General features: G+C 33.5%; 1 protein-coding gene across 1 annotated transcript in view; it reads left to right on the forward strand.

Annotated features, from left to right (window-relative positions):
* The first annotated feature begins 623 nt into the window (after positions 1-623).
* Positions 624-24,817, forward strand: part of LOC111046193 (protogenin) — a 285,414-nt gene continuing 261,220 nt past the window's right edge. The window contains exon 1 of the mRNA XM_039433843.1: positions 624-937. Coding sequence (XP_039289777.1) covers positions 871-937 — 67 coding nt within the window. The 5' untranslated portion in view covers positions 624-870. The remainder of the gene's footprint in view (positions 938-24,817) is intronic.

Raw genomic sequence — 24,817 nt, forward strand, 5'->3', positions numbered from 1 at the left:
TAGAAGGTATTAAAACAGGTTGCATTACAATTAATAGTTGTAATAACTAAAATCATTATTATTACTATTGCAAAATAGCATCCATAAAATGAAATTTATATTCGGTGATGGGTGGTGCTCAACAAAAAAAAAACCTTGATTCTTCTATCTTAGGGCGTAGTGTGCGGATATAATAAACAAATCGGCCCAGGTCAAGGCATATCAATAGGTAATATAATCGGTATCGTAGTAAAAAATTATATTACATTACCGGTATTATAAAAAAATATGATGATCTTTAGACAGAGCATACGGTAATAAGTAATATAAGTAGGTACGGTAGACATTTATCTTCTATTTTTCCATAAATCATTCCTTCCCCAATTAGATTTTCATATTATTTTTTCCATGGTTAATAAAAATAACTTGGCAGAAGAAAGTACCGGTTCTGCGGCTTTTCCAAGTACCCTACCGGTACATACCGCAAGGGACAGGAATCTTGAATTATTCAGAATGAAGCGGAACTAAAATGATTCGGATTTGGCAGGTATTTGAACCGTGTAAAAATTGGTGTGATCACTTGAAAAGAGGCAACTCTTGTCCCAGAAGTGGAGAACTGGTGCCAAAACATCTTCAAAATGTTTCTTGTCAATGATGACGTTCAAATACTACATTAATTGAACTTGTTTATTTAGTGTAGTGCGGTGTAGTGTGCTCTGTGGTGGGGGGAACTGAATGGTCCAGCGAGCAGACGCAGATGTCGGTAGGTCGGTACTGCCTGCGCCAACAGGATGCGCGTTGAACCGCTGATCAGTTATGGAGTGAGAGATTTTCTATGGCGTATTTCGACCAAGTTTTTCCGTGAAAATTGTTCCAAATGTGTGTGAATTTATGGCGGCGAGAGTGTTTCTGCTCAGCGTTTTGTTTACAGTAGGATTATCTACATTCAGGAGCAGTGGTAAGCATTAAAAATCCATAGTTTCTTGTCAATCTCACAAAACATGATTCGGTAATGTGTTTCTAATAACACAATTCATTCAATATGGCCGCATGATTCCGATAGGAAGTTCGTACGGCATAGTTTGCAACTCGCCTATCACAATATAACCTTTATATTCCTCAATTTATAAACGTTTGAAATGAAACAGAACATTTCCTAGTTTATACTTAACCTAAATTCTTTCTAAAATCAGTATCGGTTAGAACTGTCAGTTTGAAAACATGACAGTAGATAACTGGAAGCACATTGGTTTTGGGTGAACACTTTTATTTTGTTGACAGTCGTCTAGTTCTTTGTTTCTTGAAGGTTAAAGTATTCAATGTTGCGTAAAACTAAATAATTAATTCAATAAAACACTTAGAATCTGTGACTTTAAGTTTTGTATAAGTATCCATTCATCTCTTATGTCTCACAATCAAATGTAAACAAGTTCTTGGTTAGAATGTCATTCTCAAAGTATTAGTAGAAATCCCTAGATAACCTTATAAAAATTATGAATAAAAGTTTGGCATAGATGTTTACAACAATTTATACTCTTTGTTATAGATATTACATATGAATTATTACTATGTTACATAATGAGTATTTCATAGGTTAACTGTACATTCAGTATTTGGTTATTAACTGATAACATTATTGATTCAGCTACAATCTATCCTAATATTTTAAAAGATCCTTGAATATAATAAATACTATAAATTATTTATTATTTCAAATTATGTGTAACATAATACGACCAATAGGTTTAAATCCTTGGAGTTACCCTATCAAACAAGTTATCATAAGACCTTGGGTTATTAAAGTAAGTTACATGGTTTTTGGTAACTTACCTACGGTATCATGTGAAAGATTAGATAGGTTGATAGGTATCACTATCAATTACTTTATGAATTAAATATTTACATTTTAGCAATCAGTCAATATCTAAATACATTTTGAATGATCAATTTCTCAGTAGATGTGTTTAACAATCTGAATATGTAAATTGACCATGGAGAATTCCTAATATCTAGTCATATTTTATGAAAGTATCTCAGGGAGTAAAGATAAATAGCTCAGTCTGTCTAGCTTTTTCAAAATTTGATAATTCATTGAACTATTAGGCTTAATGAATAATGTTTTATATATTTTTTCCTGTAGACCCATAGTGATCTGTATTAACACAGTTATCAGATCGTTGTGATATGAAGTATGTTGGGTTAGGTATGTTTATATACCAAATTTTTTATTTTATTCCTTGGAACTTGGAAACAATATTGTAGTTTACAACTTTGTTTGCTAACTCTGTTCACCATGGTACAAAATTATCAAAATAAAGATTTAGGACACCATATATATCTACAAAGATATTTTACAATAATTATTTCCTCTATCTTTATATTATGATTCACACATTGTTGGAACTTTGTTTGAGGGACAAATTCTTGTATAAATAAAAACATAAATTTTTTCAACTCTGGTTCGGTTGCACAAAAGGCGGTCAAATTTTAACATTCAATTGGTTTAACACGAATTAATCAGAGAAGGCCTATTAGAAAAGACGTTTCTCTGATTGGTTCTAGTGAAATTAATTACGGTTAAAATTTAACCGGCTTTCGTGCAACAGGCACTATCACTCACTGTTCATGTTTCATCTAAAATCTGTCTCATTCTACTCTTCACTGTTCACTTTTTGATTGGTAGGTGTATAGATAGCTCTCAATATAACTCGTTGTCTTCACTTGGTATTTTTTCTCTCTCATCTAGTGGAAGTACTTGCCTTTGCTGGGAAAATTTTGAGAATAGATTTCTGACAAATTAAATTTCATTATCAACTCTCCATTTTAGTTACAGTATTGATAATTATTCAACGCAAAGTTAGAGCCGATCTCTCCTAACGTTTGAGAATACCGTAATTGATTTTCAAATTATTCACATTGAAGGCAATGTGTGGGAGGTTAAGTAAGGAAGCAGCAACCCCATATTGCATGGTGATAATGAGTGCTTTTGATGTATTGATGTAGCCTCAAGTTTATGAAACAAGCGTCATATTGTGGAGCAGGATATTGATGTAGATTCTCTCATAGGGTAATTGCAAAACTGCCATGCAGCCGTCACTCTGTGGTCTAATCAACACATTCATTAGAAGTTAACTAGTTATATTGATTAATAGGCTTCATATTGATGAATTGTGTGTGTTTTTCTAATATTCAGCAACTTTCCACTCACATCATAATATTTCTCTCTGTGGTCTAATCAACGCATTCATTAGAAGTTTGATGCATATTGTGTGTTTTTCTTATGAAATTAGTTATCAACTTTTCACTGTTAACCATTTCACTTCTACATAGGAGATAGGATGTCCTATATAGTACTCCATAGAAAATTGATAGAACTCAATAGAAAATAAAATAGTATATGGGAGATAGGATGTCGTTTGTAGTACTCCGTAGCAAAATTTAATAGAACTCAATACAAAGTAAAATAGTATAAATTCAAGATTCAATTTGATTCATTACTTTGATACTACCCTTCAAGTCTCATTGACTCTCTACTGAACTTGTCAATCTCCATTTCACTCATTCATTTCTGTATCCTCCCAGTTTTAATAGCTTCCTCTTATTTTTCTGGTAACTTGTCAAACTATTTGTGAGAAACTAAACTAAAGCTGAGAAAGTCATAGTAAACGAATACGGAGGCATGATTCCTTTTAAATTATCTTTATGAACAACCTGATGTGGAATACCAGTTTACTAGCTTTTTCTTTGTAATTCAGTAATACAGTTTTCTTCAGCACTTTGTTTTGACCAGCACTTGCTGGATAGATTGCGTCATTAGGTCAAACTTTATTTATAGAAACACAAGATTGAGATGGGTGGCAGTTAAAGTGAACTTGAAAAACTACGGATTGTCTTCTCATTCAGGGAGTAAAACGGCAATTGTAAATCATTAATGAGCGTCTTGTCATTAAACCTCTCATCATGTAAACTTATATTAAATATCATGGACAAGAATTGAATATCTGAAGATATCTCTATCCTTGTATTGCAGTATTATCTCCTTGTCATTAAACCTCTCATCTGAACTTCTCATCTCTTTTGGTAGAGAGTTACTGGGAAGGATATTTTTAATATTCTTTCTAAAGAATGTACATTGATATTGTTCAAAGCTCCGCCAATCTATGTAGGTGCACTACAATATTATCTTGTATAGTTATTCCAAATTCCTCTTTTTAATATCATTTTACAGTTCAATAATTATTTTCTAGGTTATGTTATGTAAATTCATCTAAAACTTTGCTGTTTTGTAAGCTATTGTATAAGTATATAAGCCAGTATATATTGTAATCTACATTAAGTACTCAATCAATCAATCAATCTTGTAAACGTATATCATAGACAAATAATGAAGATGTCTCTATTTTTCCTCTTTGCTAATATTGTAGTAGGCTATTATCTTCCCAATTTTCATTGAAAATCCCTGAAATCAACCGAGAAAACTTGAGGGAACTGTGGAAGCAAAATTTAGATTTCAAAACTCTCATAAGCAAAATTATCTATATACCTTGCATCTTGGTATGTTGTTGAGATAGTCTCCCTGATAAAAACAACAGTGACAGCAAATCATATAAAGCATAAATGATAGTAATGTAGAATACAATTCCCCACAGAGTATAGAATGTATATACATCCTATACTCTCTGCACATCCCCTTGGAGTTGACTTGGAACATGACTTCTCTCGATCATCAAAGATGTTTCTCTTCCAGTACTAGTAGTTCTCCATAACAAGTAGTTGATCTTGCTAGAGATTCCTTTTAGAGATGAGATCTCTTTCAAAATAAACAGACAATTATAATGATAGTTTGTTTTCAGACACTTGTTGTTTCTAAATCTTACAAAATCACTTATAGACTGTGTGTTGTGCAAGGGTTAAAAATCCAGTTGTGAGTTATTGTGAGGATCAATTTCCAAGTCATCTGAAAGTTTAATTAAAGCTTATAAAGTTATTCATTTTCATGTAACTTACCACGGTACTATTTTATACCTAGATTGTCATTATAATGATTCATGTAGCTAACGCATTCAAGTATCATGTGTTTCTACCCTTTTTTTAAATTAAGTTACAACCAAAAATGTTGTTTATCCATTTCTCCTTGTTTTTACATTTGTTTAAATTTGTCTCATGAATTTCACAGGAGAGATGATTGAAGGGACTCGAGATGTTGTCAAAAATTCCACAATATCTCAAGTCTCTTCAATTATATGGAAAAGTTGCACAACATCAATCAATATTCAACCTACAAACTTAATCACAGGAGAGATGTTTTTTCATGAGAGGTCAAATTAAAAATCATGAGAGGGGTTTTTCAACATTATTTGTGTTGTGTGAAATTTGGTATTTTTTGATTGCTGTACATCTACTTTTCAATACTTTTTAGTACAAATAATCTCAATTCAAATTCACCTGCCGGTAGGACTAGTATGATTTCTCAAATTTTCTTTTTTCCTGTATTTTTCACCCTTTTCAAATTGGATACAAACAACACTAGTTGATTTCATAGTGTAATTCATTATTCACTGTAAACTCTATTCTTGTTCCAGTTTCTTCTCTAATTTTGTCTTTATTTGTCTTAATTCATTATTCACTGGAAACAAACTATTCTTGTTCCAGTTTCTTCTCTAATTTTGTCTTTATTTGTCGATAAAATCTGTAAAGTGATGTACATGTTAGCAGTTAATATACTTGGGGGAGTGTCTCATTCTAAGATTGAATCAGTAGACAATAATAGATTAGAAAGTATATTGCCAAGCAAGGACATTGGGAGTCTTGATACAATCTTTGTATTGCCTTTTTCTCTAATATCTTTTCAACATGCACATTCTTTAATTAGCTCACAATTACATTTTATAGACTACAATGCCTATTAGGTGTATTCAATATGTGGAGACTGTGGAATGATTTCAACCTGATTTGGTAAACTGGGAATTCCTAAGCTGCTTCTACTAAATGAGATTTTAGAACGAGTAGGATTACAGTACTTGTAAAGTACCTACTGTACTTGAATTATTTTTATTTATTCGTATGGCTTTTATCGGCAGAGAGATCCTTTTGGATGTTCTGGCTTGCCGTATTACCCGATGTCATTTCCTATCAACACTCAAGTTTATAGGTTATGTTGAAAACTGGAATGTAGCCTATTTCTTCAAGGTATTATTTTGCAATTACTTAATTATTACTTGAATTAGTCCAGCACTGCAGTAAGCTTTTACCACAGAATACAATATTATAGAAGTTTTCTCTGCTTGTACATACAGTGTTTACTGTTTTCCTCTGAGAATCTATAATAAATTGTCTTGCTCTTAGAATTTCGCGTTACCATTTAGAATAAAATAATTGTAATAAAGTTATAGTTCATAAACTAGTTCATGACGATTTTCCAAAAAGCATCGATTGTTACGATAGGCTATTTATATTTTTTTGTTCTCTGTTCAGCAAAACATTTATCATTAACTTATGACGTATTTAAAGACCACCCACATTCTTTATTCAGAAACTTACGATGGATTCAAGCAAGTTGAGCCAATGAAAGTGAATAAATTAATGAATATGATATTATTATTAGTTTCTATTATAATTTTTTGTTCTCTTATTCAGCAAAACATTTATCATTAACTTATGACGTATTAAAAGACCACCCACATTCTTTATTCTTACTTACGATGGATTCAAGCAAGTTGAGCCAATGAAAGTCAATAAATTGATGAATATGATATTATTATTAGTTTTTATTATAAATAACATCATGAATAAAATGCTTGAAAAATGGAATGTAGCCTATTTCTTCGAGGCATTATTTTGCAAGCGAACTAATTTCTACTTTTCTTAGACTGTTCCTGTTATGAATCCTTCTGAAATGGATGATAGAATAATATTATGCAGTTATAAGTAAAGCCAAGATCAATAAATTTACCACAGAAACCGCTAATCAGTGTGATTGTAACTTATCCTTAAGCCGTGTCCACACTGAACAAATGTTCGACTTACATGTTCGGCAAACATGTTCGTTGAGGAGCTCAGGGACAAACATTTTAAAAATTTTGGACAATCATTGTTTGTCAAACAAAAAATTACTGTTTTCCAGACATTTTCAGAGTTGACAGCTGTAAAACATGAAACCTGTCCTTCCCAATTACAAATATTTTGTTTGGTGGCGCGTCCACACTGGCCACGGGCAAACATTGTTTGTCAAACATAATAAAATCTTCCAATCTTCCCAAACGTTTTCAACGAGTGTGGACACTCTTGAAGTATCAAACGTAACTAAATATTTCATAATATTATACAGTATTTTGCATAACTTTTTCTGGATATTATAATAAATCATTAGCTGTTTATTAATGCATACAAAACTTCTATTATTAAAAACTACACGTGGGTTGTACAGCTTTTAAATTCCCAAATTTTTAGTAATGTGTTTTCCTTATTTTGGATTCTAGACTTTTCAGAGACTGGAATGAACCAAAATCTAAGTAGTCACATAAATCAAATATTTAAGTTATCAGTTGAAAAAATAAATTCCTTTTGAGTGATCTAAGTTTGTTGCTTCATAGGAGAGAGTTATATTTGTGCGGGGAAAATGTATTTGAAGTGTATGCCTCTCCAGCAATTTTTATGGTCGAATTCCTTTCGTTTATCATGATTTATAGCGAAGTTGTTCATTAAATGGCACAACATATTTATTTTTATGTGCAAACATCCGGTTGACCTATCGCTTCAGAGAACGACCTTCCTCGCTGATAACATTCCAATGCTTACCGTTTGGTTTATGTGATGAAGTTACATTATTTTATCTGTAAGCTCGAGATAACGTTTGATGAATGATAGATTTACAGTTTCAACTGTCGTATGACTTGATTCATGTCACAAATATGAAAATAAATAAAGTACATAAACGAATAGTTTCTAGTTCAAAATTTCTGGCTCTTGTTTTATTGATAACTAAATGTCAGGGATGATCCAAAAACTTGTTGAGAGATTGAGCATGTATGTAAATAAATATTACAGTTATTCATACTTCAAAGAAACTGTACAGTTTGGCAAAATTATTTGTTTCATTTATACATATAAAAATTTCATTTTCCTTTATTATCAAATATCGGGGCACCGAGCTTCCCTCGTTATTTATTTATTGATGAACAGAACATAATTGTTTAAAATGATTTGGGAAGTACTAACAGGCACAGCCTAAAACGGTTTCTTTCCCGAATTTTGATTTATACACTACAAATGTTCCAAAAAGTAGGTTAGGTATGTTCCATACACTTGAATTCAGGTCAAGTTTTTAGTCAAAACATTTAAAAACAGAAATGTTTTAATTTAGATTGTCTACAAACCAAATTCAAGTACAAAATAACACTCACTAATCACTTAAAACTGTAAAATAATGATCAACTTTGAAAATTCTGATATAGCCTACTTTCATTTTAAATGATATACCATGTCTTGTCAAAAAATCAGATATTTTGATCAAGTTGATTGAAATTTCTAGATAATCGTGAGATCAGCTGGATCATCCCACAAACATGCACTCGTTCACTCTCTTCCATTACGGTATCGACAGACGACAAAATTTCCAGCTGTTTTTCCAAGGACGTATTTATCCTTTTAATGTCCTTCAGCGAGTTATCCAAGGGTTGAGACCTCGTGCAATCGAATCTTCTTATCATAAACCTACTTTGTTCCAAATTTCGTGAAAATCGTTAGAGCCGTTGAACATAAATATATACCCATATAACCGCATAACCATAAAAATAAATATATACAGAAATTGATCGCTTAATATAATAGGATAATTGACGTCTATACCATATTGAAACTCAACAAAATCTATTTTATTTATTTGCCAATTTGTTTGATTGATATGTTTGTTCTTTTTCCCTATCTGCTCTTGGGAATGTTCTCATTTATACTTACGAATTTTATTTTACCTTATTATCAATTGACTTCTTTACTTATCTTAAAAATTCTTAAGGATTTTTATTATTTTTTCGCCAAATAATGTTCAAGTTTAGTATATATTTCCCATCGTTTACGACATTGCAGTAGTACATACAATTCTTTGACTATTATTTTTCGCCAAATAATGTTTAAGTTTAGTTAATATTTCCCATCTTTTACGACATTACAGTATTACATACAATTCTTTGACATGATCACATAATATTTATTTACATGATAGGTACTTCAACAAATTATTAGAAAGAAGCTCTGTGCAAGTTTGACTTAGTTCATTATTTGCTATTGTGCTGATTTGATAAATGAGTAAATGATATTGCTCAGATTCAAGATTTTTATTTAAATACTAAAGACTCCTTTCTCATTATTATTATACAGGTATATTATATTTTTCAGGTTCAGCAAATCATGAATATGTTTTAATAATTAGCTTGAAGGGTTCAATAATTTGGGTACTTAATAGTATGTAGTAGAACTTGGATATCAACTTTGTTATGGATCGTCTATAACGTTTTTTGACAATAACCTTTTAGTTTTTGATACGGTAGCTATGATTTTTGCCTACTGAAATTATTCTTTCGTGAATTCCTCTCATGAACTCTTCTCATGATTTTTCACTACTGAAATTATTCTTTCGTGAATTCCTCTCATGAACTCTTCTCATGATTTTTCACTACTGAAATTATTCTTTCGTGAATTCCTCTCATGAACTCCTCTCATGATTTTTCACTACTGAAATTATTCTTTCGTGAATTCCTCTCATGAACTCTTCTCATGATTTTTCACTACTGAAATTATTCTTTCGTGAATTCCTCTCATGATTTTTCACTACTGAAATTATTCATTCATGAATTCCTCTCATGAACCATGTTTTGATGAAGGAGGACATGGTATGTTTGAGGAAGGAGGCCCATGGTATAGGGCGTTTATGTCGCAACTTTTACTGTTATCTCAAGCCGATTACTGTCGATTATTGTAGATTTTTACTGTTTTGACCGGGTAAGAGTGTATGAACGGCACAATGTGAGAGACTACCAGCGTCATATAGCTTCACAGGAAAGAAGTACGTGGATATCGGCTTGAGATAACAGTAAAAGTTGCGACATAAACGCCCTATACCATGGGATATCTACTTATGCTATTGTTTCTCTATGATACTATCAAACTAGAAAATGGCTCATGAAGAGTTGAAACTAGTTGTGATTTGATTAAATAAAAAGGGTACTTGATAACTTATATTGTGTTACAATAATTTCAGTAGCCCTAAAAATAAAATTTAGTGAACACTATCAATATTTAAGTATCTTGACTTTCAATTTCATTTCATTTCATCCACCGATCTCCTACAAAAGGGGTAGCATATATGGATTTGTCAAATTTATACCACAAGAAAATGTGTGCTATCTTCTTGAACCTTGAGGTGTGTAGTATTCATTGAATTTCTCCACTGAATATGCACCAATTGACTGCAGCAGCTCCCTTCTCAATAGAATTCTAAATTTCCTCCCTGATAATTCTTTTAAGTGAGATGTCAACAGGTTGTACATTCGAATACCTGAGCGCCGTACACCTCGTTCATACATATCAATATTTGAATATCGATATACTTTCAATATTTAAATATCGATTATACTATCAATTATTTAAATATCGATATAAGATACCTGGTGCACTCAAAGTAAAGTCTAGCCTAATGAAGTTGTATTTCTGGGAACGTTTTACAAGAAGATAATGGTCCACTAGCTGCCGTGTTGTGTGGCGGGCTGATGGCCGTTGTTTGAAAATCTAGTTTTAGTTGACAAAGAGGTAGATCACAGTTCGGATAGGAATGCGAATTCGGCTTCGAAAGGCCAATCTGTGAACCTGAAGATAACTTGGCCGACTCTGCTCTAGAATCTGGTTCTGCCATCCGGTCGGTCTCTCTCTTTCTCTCTCTCTCTTTTCCTCCTGCTCTTTAGTTGTCGTTTTGCTCTCAAAATCATTCATTAGAGTTGTGGTGTTCTCTTTGTTTGTTGGTTGAGAAGCTTCCTGGTGCCTCTCTCTCTCTCTCTCCAGCTGGCCTGGAAGGAATTTCACATCCTAATAAAATTGCCAGAGTGTGGATCACACACGTTTTGTCGATAGAGGATTTGTGTCCTTAGATCTGTTATGCTCAGGGGTTTTCAATTCGTAAATCATTGATTGCTAAGTTACGGTAGGAAAAGGAAGGGATACTGTTGTTGGTGAATTTTGGTTAGTTCCAAGTTTACAAACGTAAATAAGTATATATTATTGACATAGTTATTATGTCAACCCTACGACAAGGTCCAAGTCAGGCCCACTTTCTGACTTAGAAGTGACTAGTCATGACTTAGAAGTATTGAAGTGAAGTAGAGTTATTCAACCAGGTTCGTTTACCGTTAGAATTATTGGACATTTTATGGATTGAGTATCCAATCTATGAAGTATCTCAATTATTCATCGAATATTATTTACTTGTTTTATAAATCTATACATAATTATCATGAAATTCATATGGATAACGATATCCTGAATCCCAAAACTGACAGTTCTAACTTCGTTGTGGATTGACTGGTTCTCTCCACTAAAAATAATTGAGAAGTCACTATTTGTATTCATTGCAACACCGTTGAAGCAGTTATATAACATGTATACTTGATACAGCTTGTCTGTGGTTGTCTGGTAGGAGGCAGAGTGTATAGAATGTAAAATTCTATACTCAATTCATAGAATTATTTACTAGAAGTTCTCTGAACATTAGACCTCACGCAGTATTCTAATCCACAAGTACCTGATTGAAACTTATGGAAATACAGCAATAGACTGGCTTCTCCACAAATCTGTGTAATCACTTGTCAGCTGATTTATGATGAATAATTATTCTATAGTCTGATTCTTACTCTAATATTGGCGTATGAAGGAGGCTCCTTTTTCCTTTTATATTATCCTTGAAATGCAAAATTTCCAAAAACCTTGTATATACGTCGACGCGCAATTTAAAAAGGAACATACCTGTCAAATTTCATGAAAATCTATTACTGCGTTTCGCCGTAAATGAGCAACATAAAAACATATAAACATTTAAACATTAAGAGAAATGCCAAACCGTCGACTTGAATCTTAGACCTCACTTCGCTCGGTCAATTAATATGATACTAATTATTTTCCTTTCTAAACAATAAAAATTGAAATTTGGATAATGGAAAGAGTCGATAATAAGAGGGTCTCATAGTTGGTTATGATTTGATTATTTGGAAAAGAATATCAGTTCTTAGTAAATTTTGAAGTCCATTTTTCCAGTTACAAGAATATTTTTCGAAACAGAAGGGAATAGGGTTCTTCATGAGGGAATTATTGTTGCTAAACTGATCTAATATTGTATATGATCATAGAGAAAAAATGGAGAGGGTTCTCTATTCTTATTCTATGATACAATTTAAAGCTGGGAGATTTTTAGTAACTGAACATTAAGATGGCGAATCAATAATCTGTCATTTTATTTTTTATCTTCTAAGGTTGTATATCCTCATTAGGCCGTGACAACCTCTTTAAAAATGTTTCTCATAAAACGAAGTTACTTCCTCTTTCAAAGAAAAATTGTCAAGTAAAACTATAAATTTTTAGTTATAAAGATAGGCTAACCCGTCTTTAACCAGATGCTTATCAGTTGTATTCTAGTTGGCCTACTCATTTACTCTACTAAATCAGCATTCATGAACGGCCATGAATCAGAATGGATGTGACATATGGCTATTTGATCTCCCTAACTAAGGCTTGTAGGCGCCACCCCATCTGCCATTAACATGCATTAATATGTAATAATCATTACCATCTATTGATGGTTATCCTGTGAACCTCTGTTTGAAACAATATTGATGGATTGATTACTTGTCAGAACCTCAAAAGGCACCTTGATTCCCACATATCTGTGACAGTGAAAGTGAAACTATAAAGTGAAAGTGACAGTGAAAATGACCGGTACAGTGAAAATATATTTTCCATGAGATCTGATTGGACTGTTCCCACTCAGTACGACCGAGCTAGTATGAATAGTCCCATTAAAATGTGTGGGGATAATATTCTCACTGTACTGATCACTTTCAATGTCACTGATTTGTATCACTGGATTGATTGAATTCGTTCTAAGTTGTAGGTCCACTCATCTCTCATCATCTCATTACCTACGCACAAGCCTAGAGCTTATGTAGGCATCATCCTTGCAAAAACAGTTACTTGGAACAGCGGCAACATTTCACCAAACTGCTAGGGGGGGGGGGCAAAAACCAAGAGGTATGAGGGGGTAAGGAATACCCCCAAAGGATAGAGGGTCCTGGGTTTTCCCCATAAATATTACATCCAAGATGTTATTCAATTATTCATTTTTTTCAGTTTTATACAAATGTGGTATAAGTATCAATACAAACATATACATTATTAGTTATTAAATCATGAAATATTTTTTTAGAAATATAGACCTACAGAGAGGCCCTAAAGTAGGAATACACTGAAACAGATTTCTTAAAAAATCATGGAAACAGATACATTTTTCTTTTACAATAACAGTTTCAAAAATTTCATTGGGGATCATATTCTAATTGGAAAATAACTTTCAGTTAGAAAGCTAAAGAAACTTCAAGCTGGTTCCATAATTTTCACCAACTCTGTACATAAATTGATTGTCTGATTGTGCCCTATCTTTTGCTTTCACTGTGACATCTTGCAACTTGTTAATTCTCACGTTGAAATTTATGCAATAACTCACTTATTGTGCCCTGATCAATAATTGTACCCATTCTATTTTAAGCTTCAACTATACCACAAAGAAAAATATATTCTTTATTACTCCGTACCCATACTTCCAAGGCAATTTTGCTACATTGTTGATACTGTAGGAGGAATTATACTACTGCTGTTTAATAAAAGTATTAAATCAGTATGAGATTATAAGGATTCGTGTAGATAGACCCGCATTTTCATTATTTATCTGATCCTTGGGGGTTCCTAGACCCCCCTGACCAACCCCCCCCCCCCTAAATGGCGCCCCTGCTTAGAATTGACAACCAATTTGAAATACTGTTTTGATGAATTTCTCAATGATGGAATTATAAATATGCTCATTGAATATTATTTCTGTTGTGATTACAACATCCTTCTGTATTCTGTGTCCTTCCTAACCTAATCCTGGATACTAGATAATTGCGGATATTTTGTGATAATATAGTGAGGTCCACGTTATAATGGCAGTATTTGGTTAACATTGGTGTTACTATCCTTGTCTTGCATTCGACAAAGCAGATAGCTCTATCCTTTCATTTTCTAGCTCCACATCGTTCCAGATCGTCTTTTAACAATGTAGAAATATACTCATCTTTTTCACTAGTCTGGCTGAATAATACTCAATATCGGGGCACCGAGCTTCGCTCGTTATTTTTATTTATTGATAAACAGAACACAATTCTCTGAAATGGTCGTGTTTATATGTTGGCTATACGTCAGTTTATGAATTTCGGGGATGCGATATTTTGATTTTCCACAGAATCACTCGCTCACTTACTATCCACAGACAACGAAAGTCTCAGCTGTTTCAGCCAAGGATGAATTATCGTTTTAATGTCGTTCAGCGGGTTTTCCCAAGGATGAGACTAGTGCAATCGAATTTTTATATCATAAACCTACTATGTTCCAAATTTCTTGAAATCGTTAGAGCCGTTTTCGAGATCTGTTGAACATAAATAACCAGATAAACAGATATACAGAAATTGCTCGCTTAATAGAATAGGATATCTGATTAACATTGGTGTTACTATCCTTGTCTATCATTCCACAAAGCAGTTTTTTTCTAATTGAGCTCTTTACAGTATTTCTATATCACTATATCAACCTGTCCAATTAATACACTATAGCGAGGTACCCGTTATAATGACAGTTTGATTAACATTGGTGTTGCTATCCTTGTCTTTCATTCGACAAAGCAGATAGCGCTATCCTTTCATTTTCTAGCTCCCCAACGTTCCAGATCGTCTTTGTAGAACAATGTAGAAATATACTCATCTATTTCACTAGTCTGGCTGAATAATACTCATGTAGCTAATAATAATCGGGTGAATCTACCCATCTGCATAATAGCCTACTCATAATACGTTTCTTTTTCTGGCTCAAAATTTTGCAAAATTACTCAAAAATTCCCAATTTGTAGAGATTTGAGTGAAATATTTTTGTTTTTAATCAGTTTTTAAATATCAAAATTCAAAATTTTCAGTTTAGTCATTAGTTTTAAAGTGGAAATTGGACTTTTTGAAGTAAAGGTAAAATCTTAACCTTATTCTTTTTGAAACTTTTATTTGTAAAAATTTGGTAGAAGACAGTTTTGGGCTATGCCTGTTGTCTTCTCCCAATCATATTATATTATTTATTATAATTATGATTTGTAATTGTCAATGAAATAAATAAAATAAAGAAATACTCTCTTAAGGTAGGCGCACACAGATCGTCATCGGACGGACGGCACGCATCGGACGATTAGATTTGATACATTATTTTCAATTGGAGTGCGCATACCTATACGATGCAGATAGGTATGCGCACTCCAATTGAAAACAATGCATCGAATCTAATCGTCCGATGCGTGCCGTCCGTCCGATGACAATCTGTGTGCGCCTACCTTTATAGTAGAAATATAATAATTGACAAAATATCCAATCGCAATTATGAAAATGTATCATTTAATCATTGAAAATGTATATTTTCTTGGTGAATAAAATATAATTTATCATTTTATCCTTTAGACTACCGAATAGGGTCTATGAAGCTTGTCCCATCAAATTCCAGATAATCAATTTTACCATTGGGATAATATGTCCCAATACAAAAAACACAATAAAATGAATAAAATTTAGTAAATAGCTTTGAAATTTCAATTTCACATTATATGAAGTTATTTACTTACTTTTAACTCAAAATGACACTGCAAATCACATTAGAACAGCTTCAAAACAAAACCAGCATCTGACACATGCATGCATGAGAGCATATAACCACAATATAACCTCATATCTGATAATATGGCGATCAGATAGTTCTAAACAGCTGATGTATTTTACAGAATAGACCCTAGACTCATTGAATAGACCGCTGGGATTCATTACTGTGTAGTTTAGATGATCTATTCACCCACTGGGATTCTATGAACTTCTATTGGGACATATTGTCCCAGTTGTAGTCTGAGGTTGGTCATTTCTGCTGGGACATATTGTCCCGTTGGTAGTCTAAGTTAAACAAGAATGAACAGTTGATATCACATCAGATATAACGATATCAGCTATCCTCTACAGCAGGCAGTGGCAAGGCAGAGAACCGGCAAAACTGTTCTCTTATCTTTCTCCACCACCATTATAACGTGGACCTCACTATATAATGGTAATAGTGGTCAATTTAGGAATCTGTGAACTTGTATGTAGGGTCAGTTGGTTAGTCATTAAGTTATAATATAGTAGGTTTATTCCCCCTTTTCTGCAACCTATGTGCATCTTGCATGGAAAAATGCAACCGGAAGGGTTCCCAGAAAATGTAAAACAGTGCAAGCTGCTGCATAAAATTCAAGTTTTTTTAGAAGAAAAGAATAAGGGGATGTTCTTGGTTATGCTGGTGGCATAGTTCAAGTTTGATACTCAGGAGTTTTACTGTGTGTGTGTGTGAGAGAGAGAGAGAGAGAGAGAGAGAGAGTTTGTGAGAGAGTGGTGTTGTACAGTGTAGTGAGAGAGGGATGAGTGTGATGTGAACGGTTCTTGAACTTGAAGAATCCACTCTTCTATCTCTCTCTATCCTCCTCTCAAATCTATCTCGTTTTTCTTTCCGCTCGCTGATATTATCTTTCTATTTTTCTCTCTCCGATCACTGATCCTGCTTCTTGTCAATTCTTCTGTACACTCTCACACTCAATTACTTTACTCTCCCACATTCTATTACTGTACTCTTTTTCATCACGTTTTATTCTGTTGTGAATCTCTTTTCAAAACAATTCACACCGCGATTTCATCTTGCTCATTCTTTCTGGTATTTGTTTGCTTCATTCCTTTTCGTACGATTTCAGGTTGTATTCTATTTATATTCGATTTCAGATTGTTTTTCTATGTTGATACATACTACTTAGAGTTATTTGAAATTGATAAAACTCCTATATTCCATCAATTATCAAACGGTATCTATATATATATATAAAAGCGAAATGGCACTCACTCACTGACTGACTGACTGACTCACTCACTCACTCACTCACTCGCATAACTAAAAATCTACCGGACCAAAAACGTTCAAATTTGGTAGGTATGTTCAGTTGGCCCTTTAGAGGCGCACTAAGAAATCTTTTGGCAATATTTTAATCCAAAGGGTTGTTTTTAAGGGTTTAAAGTTCGTCTTTTAACATGTATATTCTTCTTCTCCCAATATCTTAATTATAATTGAAATTTCCATATCATATGTTACTATAGAACTATAATCTAGATAGAGTACCTCTTCGAAACAGTTGTTAACTGGCAACTAAATTAATAATTTTGTCAGGTTGGCATTAAGTTGAGTTGACTTTGTTAGGTTGGCACCAAGTTGAAGATTTAAATGCATTTATCGCGGAAAAATTGATTGGGCACTGTTACTTCAATCCTGGGAATATTATATTACTAGCAGTCAGGCTCGCTTCGCTCGCCATATCCGTTTAGTCTGGACCCCCGACTGGATTATCCTAACATATGATAAAAATGCCCAAATGGAAAATGCAGGCGAGCGAAGCGAGCCTGCTGATCTCATTCTTGGACGATCCAGTCAGGGGTCCAGGGGGCGGAGCCCTCTGGCTTGACGGATATGGCGAGCGAAGCGAGCCTGACGGCTAGTTCTTCAATAATTCCACTCTCCATTAGTCTACGAACTGCTGATTAACGACCTCTTTGAATACTCTAAAACAACTAACGAATTATTAGTCTTAGTCCCGATTGCACAAAAGCCGGTTAAATATTAACCGTGATTAATTTCACGAGAATCAATCAGAGAAGCTGTCTTTTCACAAAAGCCGGTTAAATTTTAAACCTGATTAATTTCACGAGAACCAATCAGAGAAGCCGTCTTTTCTAAAAGGCCTTCTCTGATTGGTTGTGCAACCGGCACTCATTTCACAACAAATTGAGAGTGCAATGTCGTATTAAAAGTAACTATTATTGAGTTCTAATAGTCCCAATAGAAACAATATTTTCACTGTGCTGTGTCACGTACACTGATACTGATACGGAATCCAGCTTTATAGAACGAGAGGTTTGTTGAGGTGCGTACAGACTTATGCGTCACGAACATAATATTATGCATCCCACTTTTCATCAGGTGATGCTATTTATCTATTTATTTTATTTATTTAATCATTCAGAATTACACAACTTACAGAAAAGTAGCACAGACTTATAAGCCCAAAACGGTTCCAATTCTAATTTATACAACAGTCCAAAATGTAGCTAGGTTATGTGTCACTCCAATATTCTTCAGTTACACACTCAATTTACAATGCTATGCTTATTATATCTATAATTATATTATTACCTCATTCTTTTTTCGAAACTTTTATTCATCAAAAACCGAATCGAGCCTGACGGCTAGTAATATAATATTCCCAGGATTGAAGTAGCAGTGCCCAATCAATTTTTCCGCGATAAATGCATTTCAATCTTCAACTTGGTGCCAACCTAACAAAGTCAACTGAACTTAATGCCAACCTGACAAAATTATTAATTTAGTTACCAGTTAACAACTGGTTCGAAGAGGTACTCTCTCTAGATTATAGTTCTATATTAACATATGGTATGGACATTTTTCAATTATAATTAAGAGAATAAGAAGAATATACATGCTAAAAGACGAACTTTAAACCCTTAAAAACCACCCTTAGAGTTGAAATATTGCCAAAAGATTTCTTAGTGCGCCTCTAAAGGGCCAACTGAACATACCTACCAAATTTGAGCGTTTTTGGTCCGGTAGATTTTTAGTTCTGCGAGTGAGTGAGTGAGTGAGTGAGTGAGTCAGTCAGTCAGTCAGTCAGTGAGTGAGTGCCATTTCGCTTTTATATATATAGATAATGATTAGTGATTGTCAATGAATGAAATAAATAGATATTACTGTTCCTCTACAAATACAGATATAATAACAATAGCATAAAGAAACAATAACAATGGTGGAATGCGCTTGTTCGTGGCGCATAAGTCTGTACGCACCTTCATACTGATTGAAAACATAAATAATAGGACAATATCTGAGAGAGGAAAAATACAACAATCTTGCTTTATTATCTGTGGTTAAAGGTTCTCATATGGAATGAATGTTTACAGTAATCATAAGTACTATTATTTGATAAAAATAATCAGTCGAATGAAATCCGTTTGTGTACTATAGAGGAAAATGATGCAGAAATGTTGATACAGTAGAGGGAAATGATGTAGAAATGAATGAAATCAGCTCAGACGTATGTAAATAGAGTGTGATTGGGTTAGCAAGGCAAGAGGGCGTTTGAACGAGAATTATCCCGGTTAGATAACATTACATCGAGCTATATTTAATTGTAGTTTACTGTGTAATAATATGGCTTCATGTGGCTATCGTGTTCACACTGCTTTAAAACATGATCATGTTATGCTGGGGGCAGCTCAGTGTTCAGTCCTCAGTCAATGCACTTAGTGCCTCGTCAAAATCCATGTTTGTCTGACAAGTTTTGATGTATTACTTCCTCGTACTCTCTCTCACACTGTCTGCCATTTCTCTTTATTCTCTCTAATCTTTCTCACATTCTCTCTCTTGTCTCACTCTCTAATCTCTCTCTTTTCACTCTCTCTCAGACACTCCTCCGTTTATCTTCTCTATTCCTCTCTCTCTCTCTCTTAAAGTTTAAATAACGAAATTAACGTTTTGGTAGAGAGTTAGTGGGGAGGATATTTTTAATATTCTTCCCAAAGAATGGACATTGATATGTCCAAAGCTCCGCCAATTTATGTAGATGCATAACAATATGATTATTATCTATAGTTATTATATTACAAATTGCTTTTCCATATAATATCAAGTTCAATAATTATTTTCTTAGTCTATATTATGTAAATTCATCTATAATTTTGCTGTATTGTAAGCTATTGTATATAAGTGTATAAGCCAGTATATATTGTAATCTACATAAATAAAGTACTCAATCAATCAATCAATCTCTCTATCTCTAATTACTTTGGTAGAGAGTTAGTGGGGAGGATATTTTTAATATTCTTTCCGAAGAATGGACATTGATATGTCCAAAGCTCCGCCAATTTATGTAGATGCATAACAATATAATTATTATCTATAGTTATTATATTACAATTGCTTTTTCATATCATATACAGTTCAATAATTATTTTCTTAGTCATATCATGTAAATTCATCTATAATTTTGCTGTATTGTAAGCTATTGTATATAAGTGTATAAGACAGTATATATTGTAATCTACATAAAGTACTCAATCAATCAATCAATCAATCAATCAATCAATCAATCCCGGTCGTGTGTTAATGGGAAGGATATTATTTTATATCATTCTTAAAGAATCGACAATTATTTATTGAAACACCACCGATTACATCACATTATTATATTATCGTTATTCTAATTGCATTCTATATTTATTTTCATTGATTAATTATTGACCAAGCGAAATGAGGTCTAAGATTCAAGTCGACGGTTTGGCATTTCTCTTAATGTTTAAATGTTTATATGATGCGCATTTACGGCGAAACGCGGTAATAGATTTTCATGGAATTTGACAGGTATGTTCCTTTTTAAATTGCGCGTCGACGTATATACAAGGTTTTTGGAAATTTTGCATTTCAAGGATAATATAAAAGGAAAAAGGAGCCTCCTTCATACGTCAATATTAGAGTAAAAATCAGACTATAGAATTATTATTCATCATAAATCAGCTGTCGAGTTGACTATAAATTGCATGCCATGACGCATGCAATTCAATATCTCAATGTAACTTGGTAAAAAATTAGCAGCTGTGTAGACTATAAATTGCATGCTTCATTGAATGCAATTTTTAAGCACTATTAAATAGGATGCAAAGAACTTATAACAGCTCGTCTGGGCGCCTAGATGTCTTCTGGTTTTCTCGCGCTTAATTCCGGAAAGCGTTATATGATAATTAATCTTGTGTAAGCATGATCTGATCAAATAAATTGTTAGTGTATCAGTGTGGATGTGCTTATGGTTTGGGACGTCGTTATAACTGCGCGAGGTCTACTGTTCACAGAACTACTAGTTTATACTTTGTGAAATTCGTTGAATAACTAGCATTATCGTCATTTAATGTAAATTAGTGTATAAGCCAGTAAATATTGTAACATACATAATAAAGAAATCTAATCTAATCTCTCACTCCTCTATTTCTCTTCTCTCTTCCTCTCTCTCTCACACTGTCTCTCTCATCATCTATCTCTTTCAGTATCTCTCTTCCGCTCTCTCTTTCTCTCACACTGTCTCTCTCTCATCATCTATCTCTTTCACTATCTCTCTCTTTCTCTCTCTCTCTCTCTCTCTCTCTCTCCTCTCTCTCTCTCTCTCTCACTGTCTCTCTCACCATCCCTCTCTCATTCTCACTCCTTCTTATATACTGTCATGCCCCCAGTTTCGACTAAATGTGACATTTGTTCGTCTCAAATATCGCAGTCATATTTCATATATATATAGCATCAGTGATGTTACTTTGGTTACAAATTCTGCTAGCGTTGTTCACTGATGGTGTTCCAATTATTTTCATGAAACATGGACAGTTCTATCAATCTACCCATCCTCCTCCTCCTCCTCCTCTCCTCCTCCTCCTCCTCCTCCTTCTCCTCCTCCTCCTCCTCCTCCTCCTCCACCTCCACCTCCACCTTCACCTCCACCTCCACCTCCTCTTTGACACATGAAATTTGACATTGCTCTCATTTCACGCACATTCTGCTTCAAAGTATCCACCGCCCATGCAGTGTTGTTTGTAGATCACGCATGAACTCTCATAAGGCTATATAAGTCAACAGGTCTTATTTAAGGTTGTGCAAAGGCTAAAAATAAACTTCCTACTCGTGATATTTTTCAATTTTTTTCGATTTGTATATATCATCAAGCTATCAAAATGAAAAAGTTTTCTCAGGAGAACATTTTTTTTCCGATCATTACTTTTTGAGATATGAGCGCCTGAAGTTTGAATTTTTGGGACAGAACATTTCAAATGCGGTAAGATATAAATCCATGAGATTTAGAGGATGGATTCTTCATGGTATTGTTGATCTAGTAAAACAAAATTCTGAAAATATCAATTTTTGAAAAAGTTATTCAATTTACCAAAAATAACTAAATTTGGTAATTTTAGTAAATTGAATAACTATCTCAAAAATTGATATTTTCAGAAAACTTTTGTTTTACTAGATCAACAATGCCATGAAGAATCTATCCTCCAAATCTCATGGATTTATCTCTTACCGATTTTGAAATGTTCTGTCCCAAAAATTTAAACTTCAGGCGCTCATATCTCAAAAATTAATGATCAGAAAAAAATGTTTTCCTGAGAAAACTTTTTCATTTTGATAACTTAATGATATTATACAAATAGAAAAACTTTGAAAAATATCACGAGTAGAAAGTTTATTTTTAGCCTTTGCCCAGCCTTAATGATCACTACCCGTTAATTGTGTGTCTCTTCTTTAATTGAGTATGGAGTATTTCAAATGGATTATTCCATCTCCAATTAAAACCGTGTATGAATAGGGTTTCTTTCTAGGGAAAGTGGATTTCTTGAACTCCTGTATGTTTCAAACTTATTTGAAATATAATCATCTCTGCTTTAGAAAGATTGAAAATGTCTCTTTTTTATTGAGTGTAGAGTATTTTAATGGATCATTTTATTTTTAATCAACCAAGTGAATGAATTTTGTAACATTTTATTGTGTTTTATTTGTTTCGTAATTCTTTGTAATTTATTTTTGTCTTGTTTTGTGTATTTTTAATAAATTGAAATTGAAAAATTGAAATTAAAATTCTAGAAAATGCGTAGGTATAATCTCTTGGATTCCTGGATGTTTTATATTCTCTATTATTTGAGGGTGCATCTTCATAATTCATTTTCTTACACTTTCTCATAAACTTCAGAGTACCTTGTTTGAAAAGCAATGTTTATTTATTTATTTAGCGTATGCCAGATACACAACAAATATACAGCTCATGAGTCTCAAATTCCTAGATATTTCCTAACTCTTTACACTGTATATTTCCTAATTCTTTGAGATCATGTGTAGTTGAAAAGCAATATGAACATCTAGAATCAAAGCCGTTGGTTTGAGAAAAGAGGATATGATACTCTTAGCCTCGGTTGCACAAAAGCTTGTTAAATTCAATCGTGATTTAATACTTCAAGTACCAATCAGAGAAGCCTTCTTTCCGAAAAGCCTTTTCTGATTGGTTCTGGTGGCATTCAATCTTGATTAAAATCAAGCAAGCTTTTGTGCAACCAAGTTTTATTATTTATTTCATTGACAATCACAAATAGTGATATAGTATCATATACTATAGATTACTATTTTTCTATAGTTTGATGTTCTAGAAAGTTGAGAGGGCTCTGTTTGTAACAAGTGTTGGAATTTGAAAGTACATTAAATTTAGTTGAAAATTCATCATACTTTATAATAATGTTTTCAAGTATTCAATGAACGCTTTATAAATAATAGAACCATCGTCAAAAATCTGGTGTGGCGCACTCACACAACTTTCCTTGCCGTTATGAAAATTGATCACCTGACGCTACGGTAGTGTTCCCGTGCATCTCAAGTCTACTATTCAAAGATTAGAGCCAGCTGGTGACAGGGTAATAACGCTGGAGACATACGAGGTCTGCTATCTCTTTATAGTGAATCATTTAATAGAATCAACAGTTTGCAATTGAATAATCACATTTTCTCGATATTTTGTGTAAATTGTATCTGAAGCTTGATAATTAAGAATCTAAAATCAAACTTTGCATAGATGGGGCGGAACTACTGAAATTTTTACAGATATGGGACTTGTGGCAGTTGATAGAGCTTATCGATGACTATTTCAGGTACTTCAATCAAAATCGTTGGAGCCGTTTTCGAGAAAATCGCGAAAAACCCTGTTTTTGACAACATTTTCGCCATTTTAGCCGCCATCTTGAATTGCATTAGATCGAAATTGTTCGTGTCGGATCCTTATAGTGAAAGGACCTTAAGTTCCAAATTTCAAGTCATTCCGTTAATTGGGAGATGAGATATCGTGTACACAGACGCACATACACTCATACACACACACACACACACACAACACACACACAACACACACACACACACAACACACACCACACACACCACACACACACACACACACACCACCCACACACACACACACACACACACACACACAACACACCACACACACACACACACACACACACACACCACACACACACACACACACACACACACACACACAACCACACACACACACACACACACACACACCACACACACACACACACACAACACACACAACACACACACACACACATACAGACCAATACCCAAAAACCACTTTTTCGGACTCAGGGACCTTGAAACGTATAGAAATTTAGAAATTGGGGTACCTTAATTTTTTTCGGGAAGCTATACTTTCCTTACCTATGGTAATAGGGCAAGGAAAGTAAAAATGTACATTTAATTAAGTTTGTAGCGTGAATGTTGATGTAGTGGTACTTTTCCATAATTGAATAGACTTAAAACGTTGTCAAAAATCCACATCATC

Source organism: Nilaparvata lugens, chromosome 8, assembly GCF_014356525.2.
Source record: "Nilaparvata lugens isolate BPH chromosome 8, ASM1435652v1, whole genome shotgun sequence".
Classification (NCBI taxonomy): domain Eukaryota; kingdom Metazoa; phylum Arthropoda; class Insecta; order Hemiptera; family Delphacidae; genus Nilaparvata; species Nilaparvata lugens.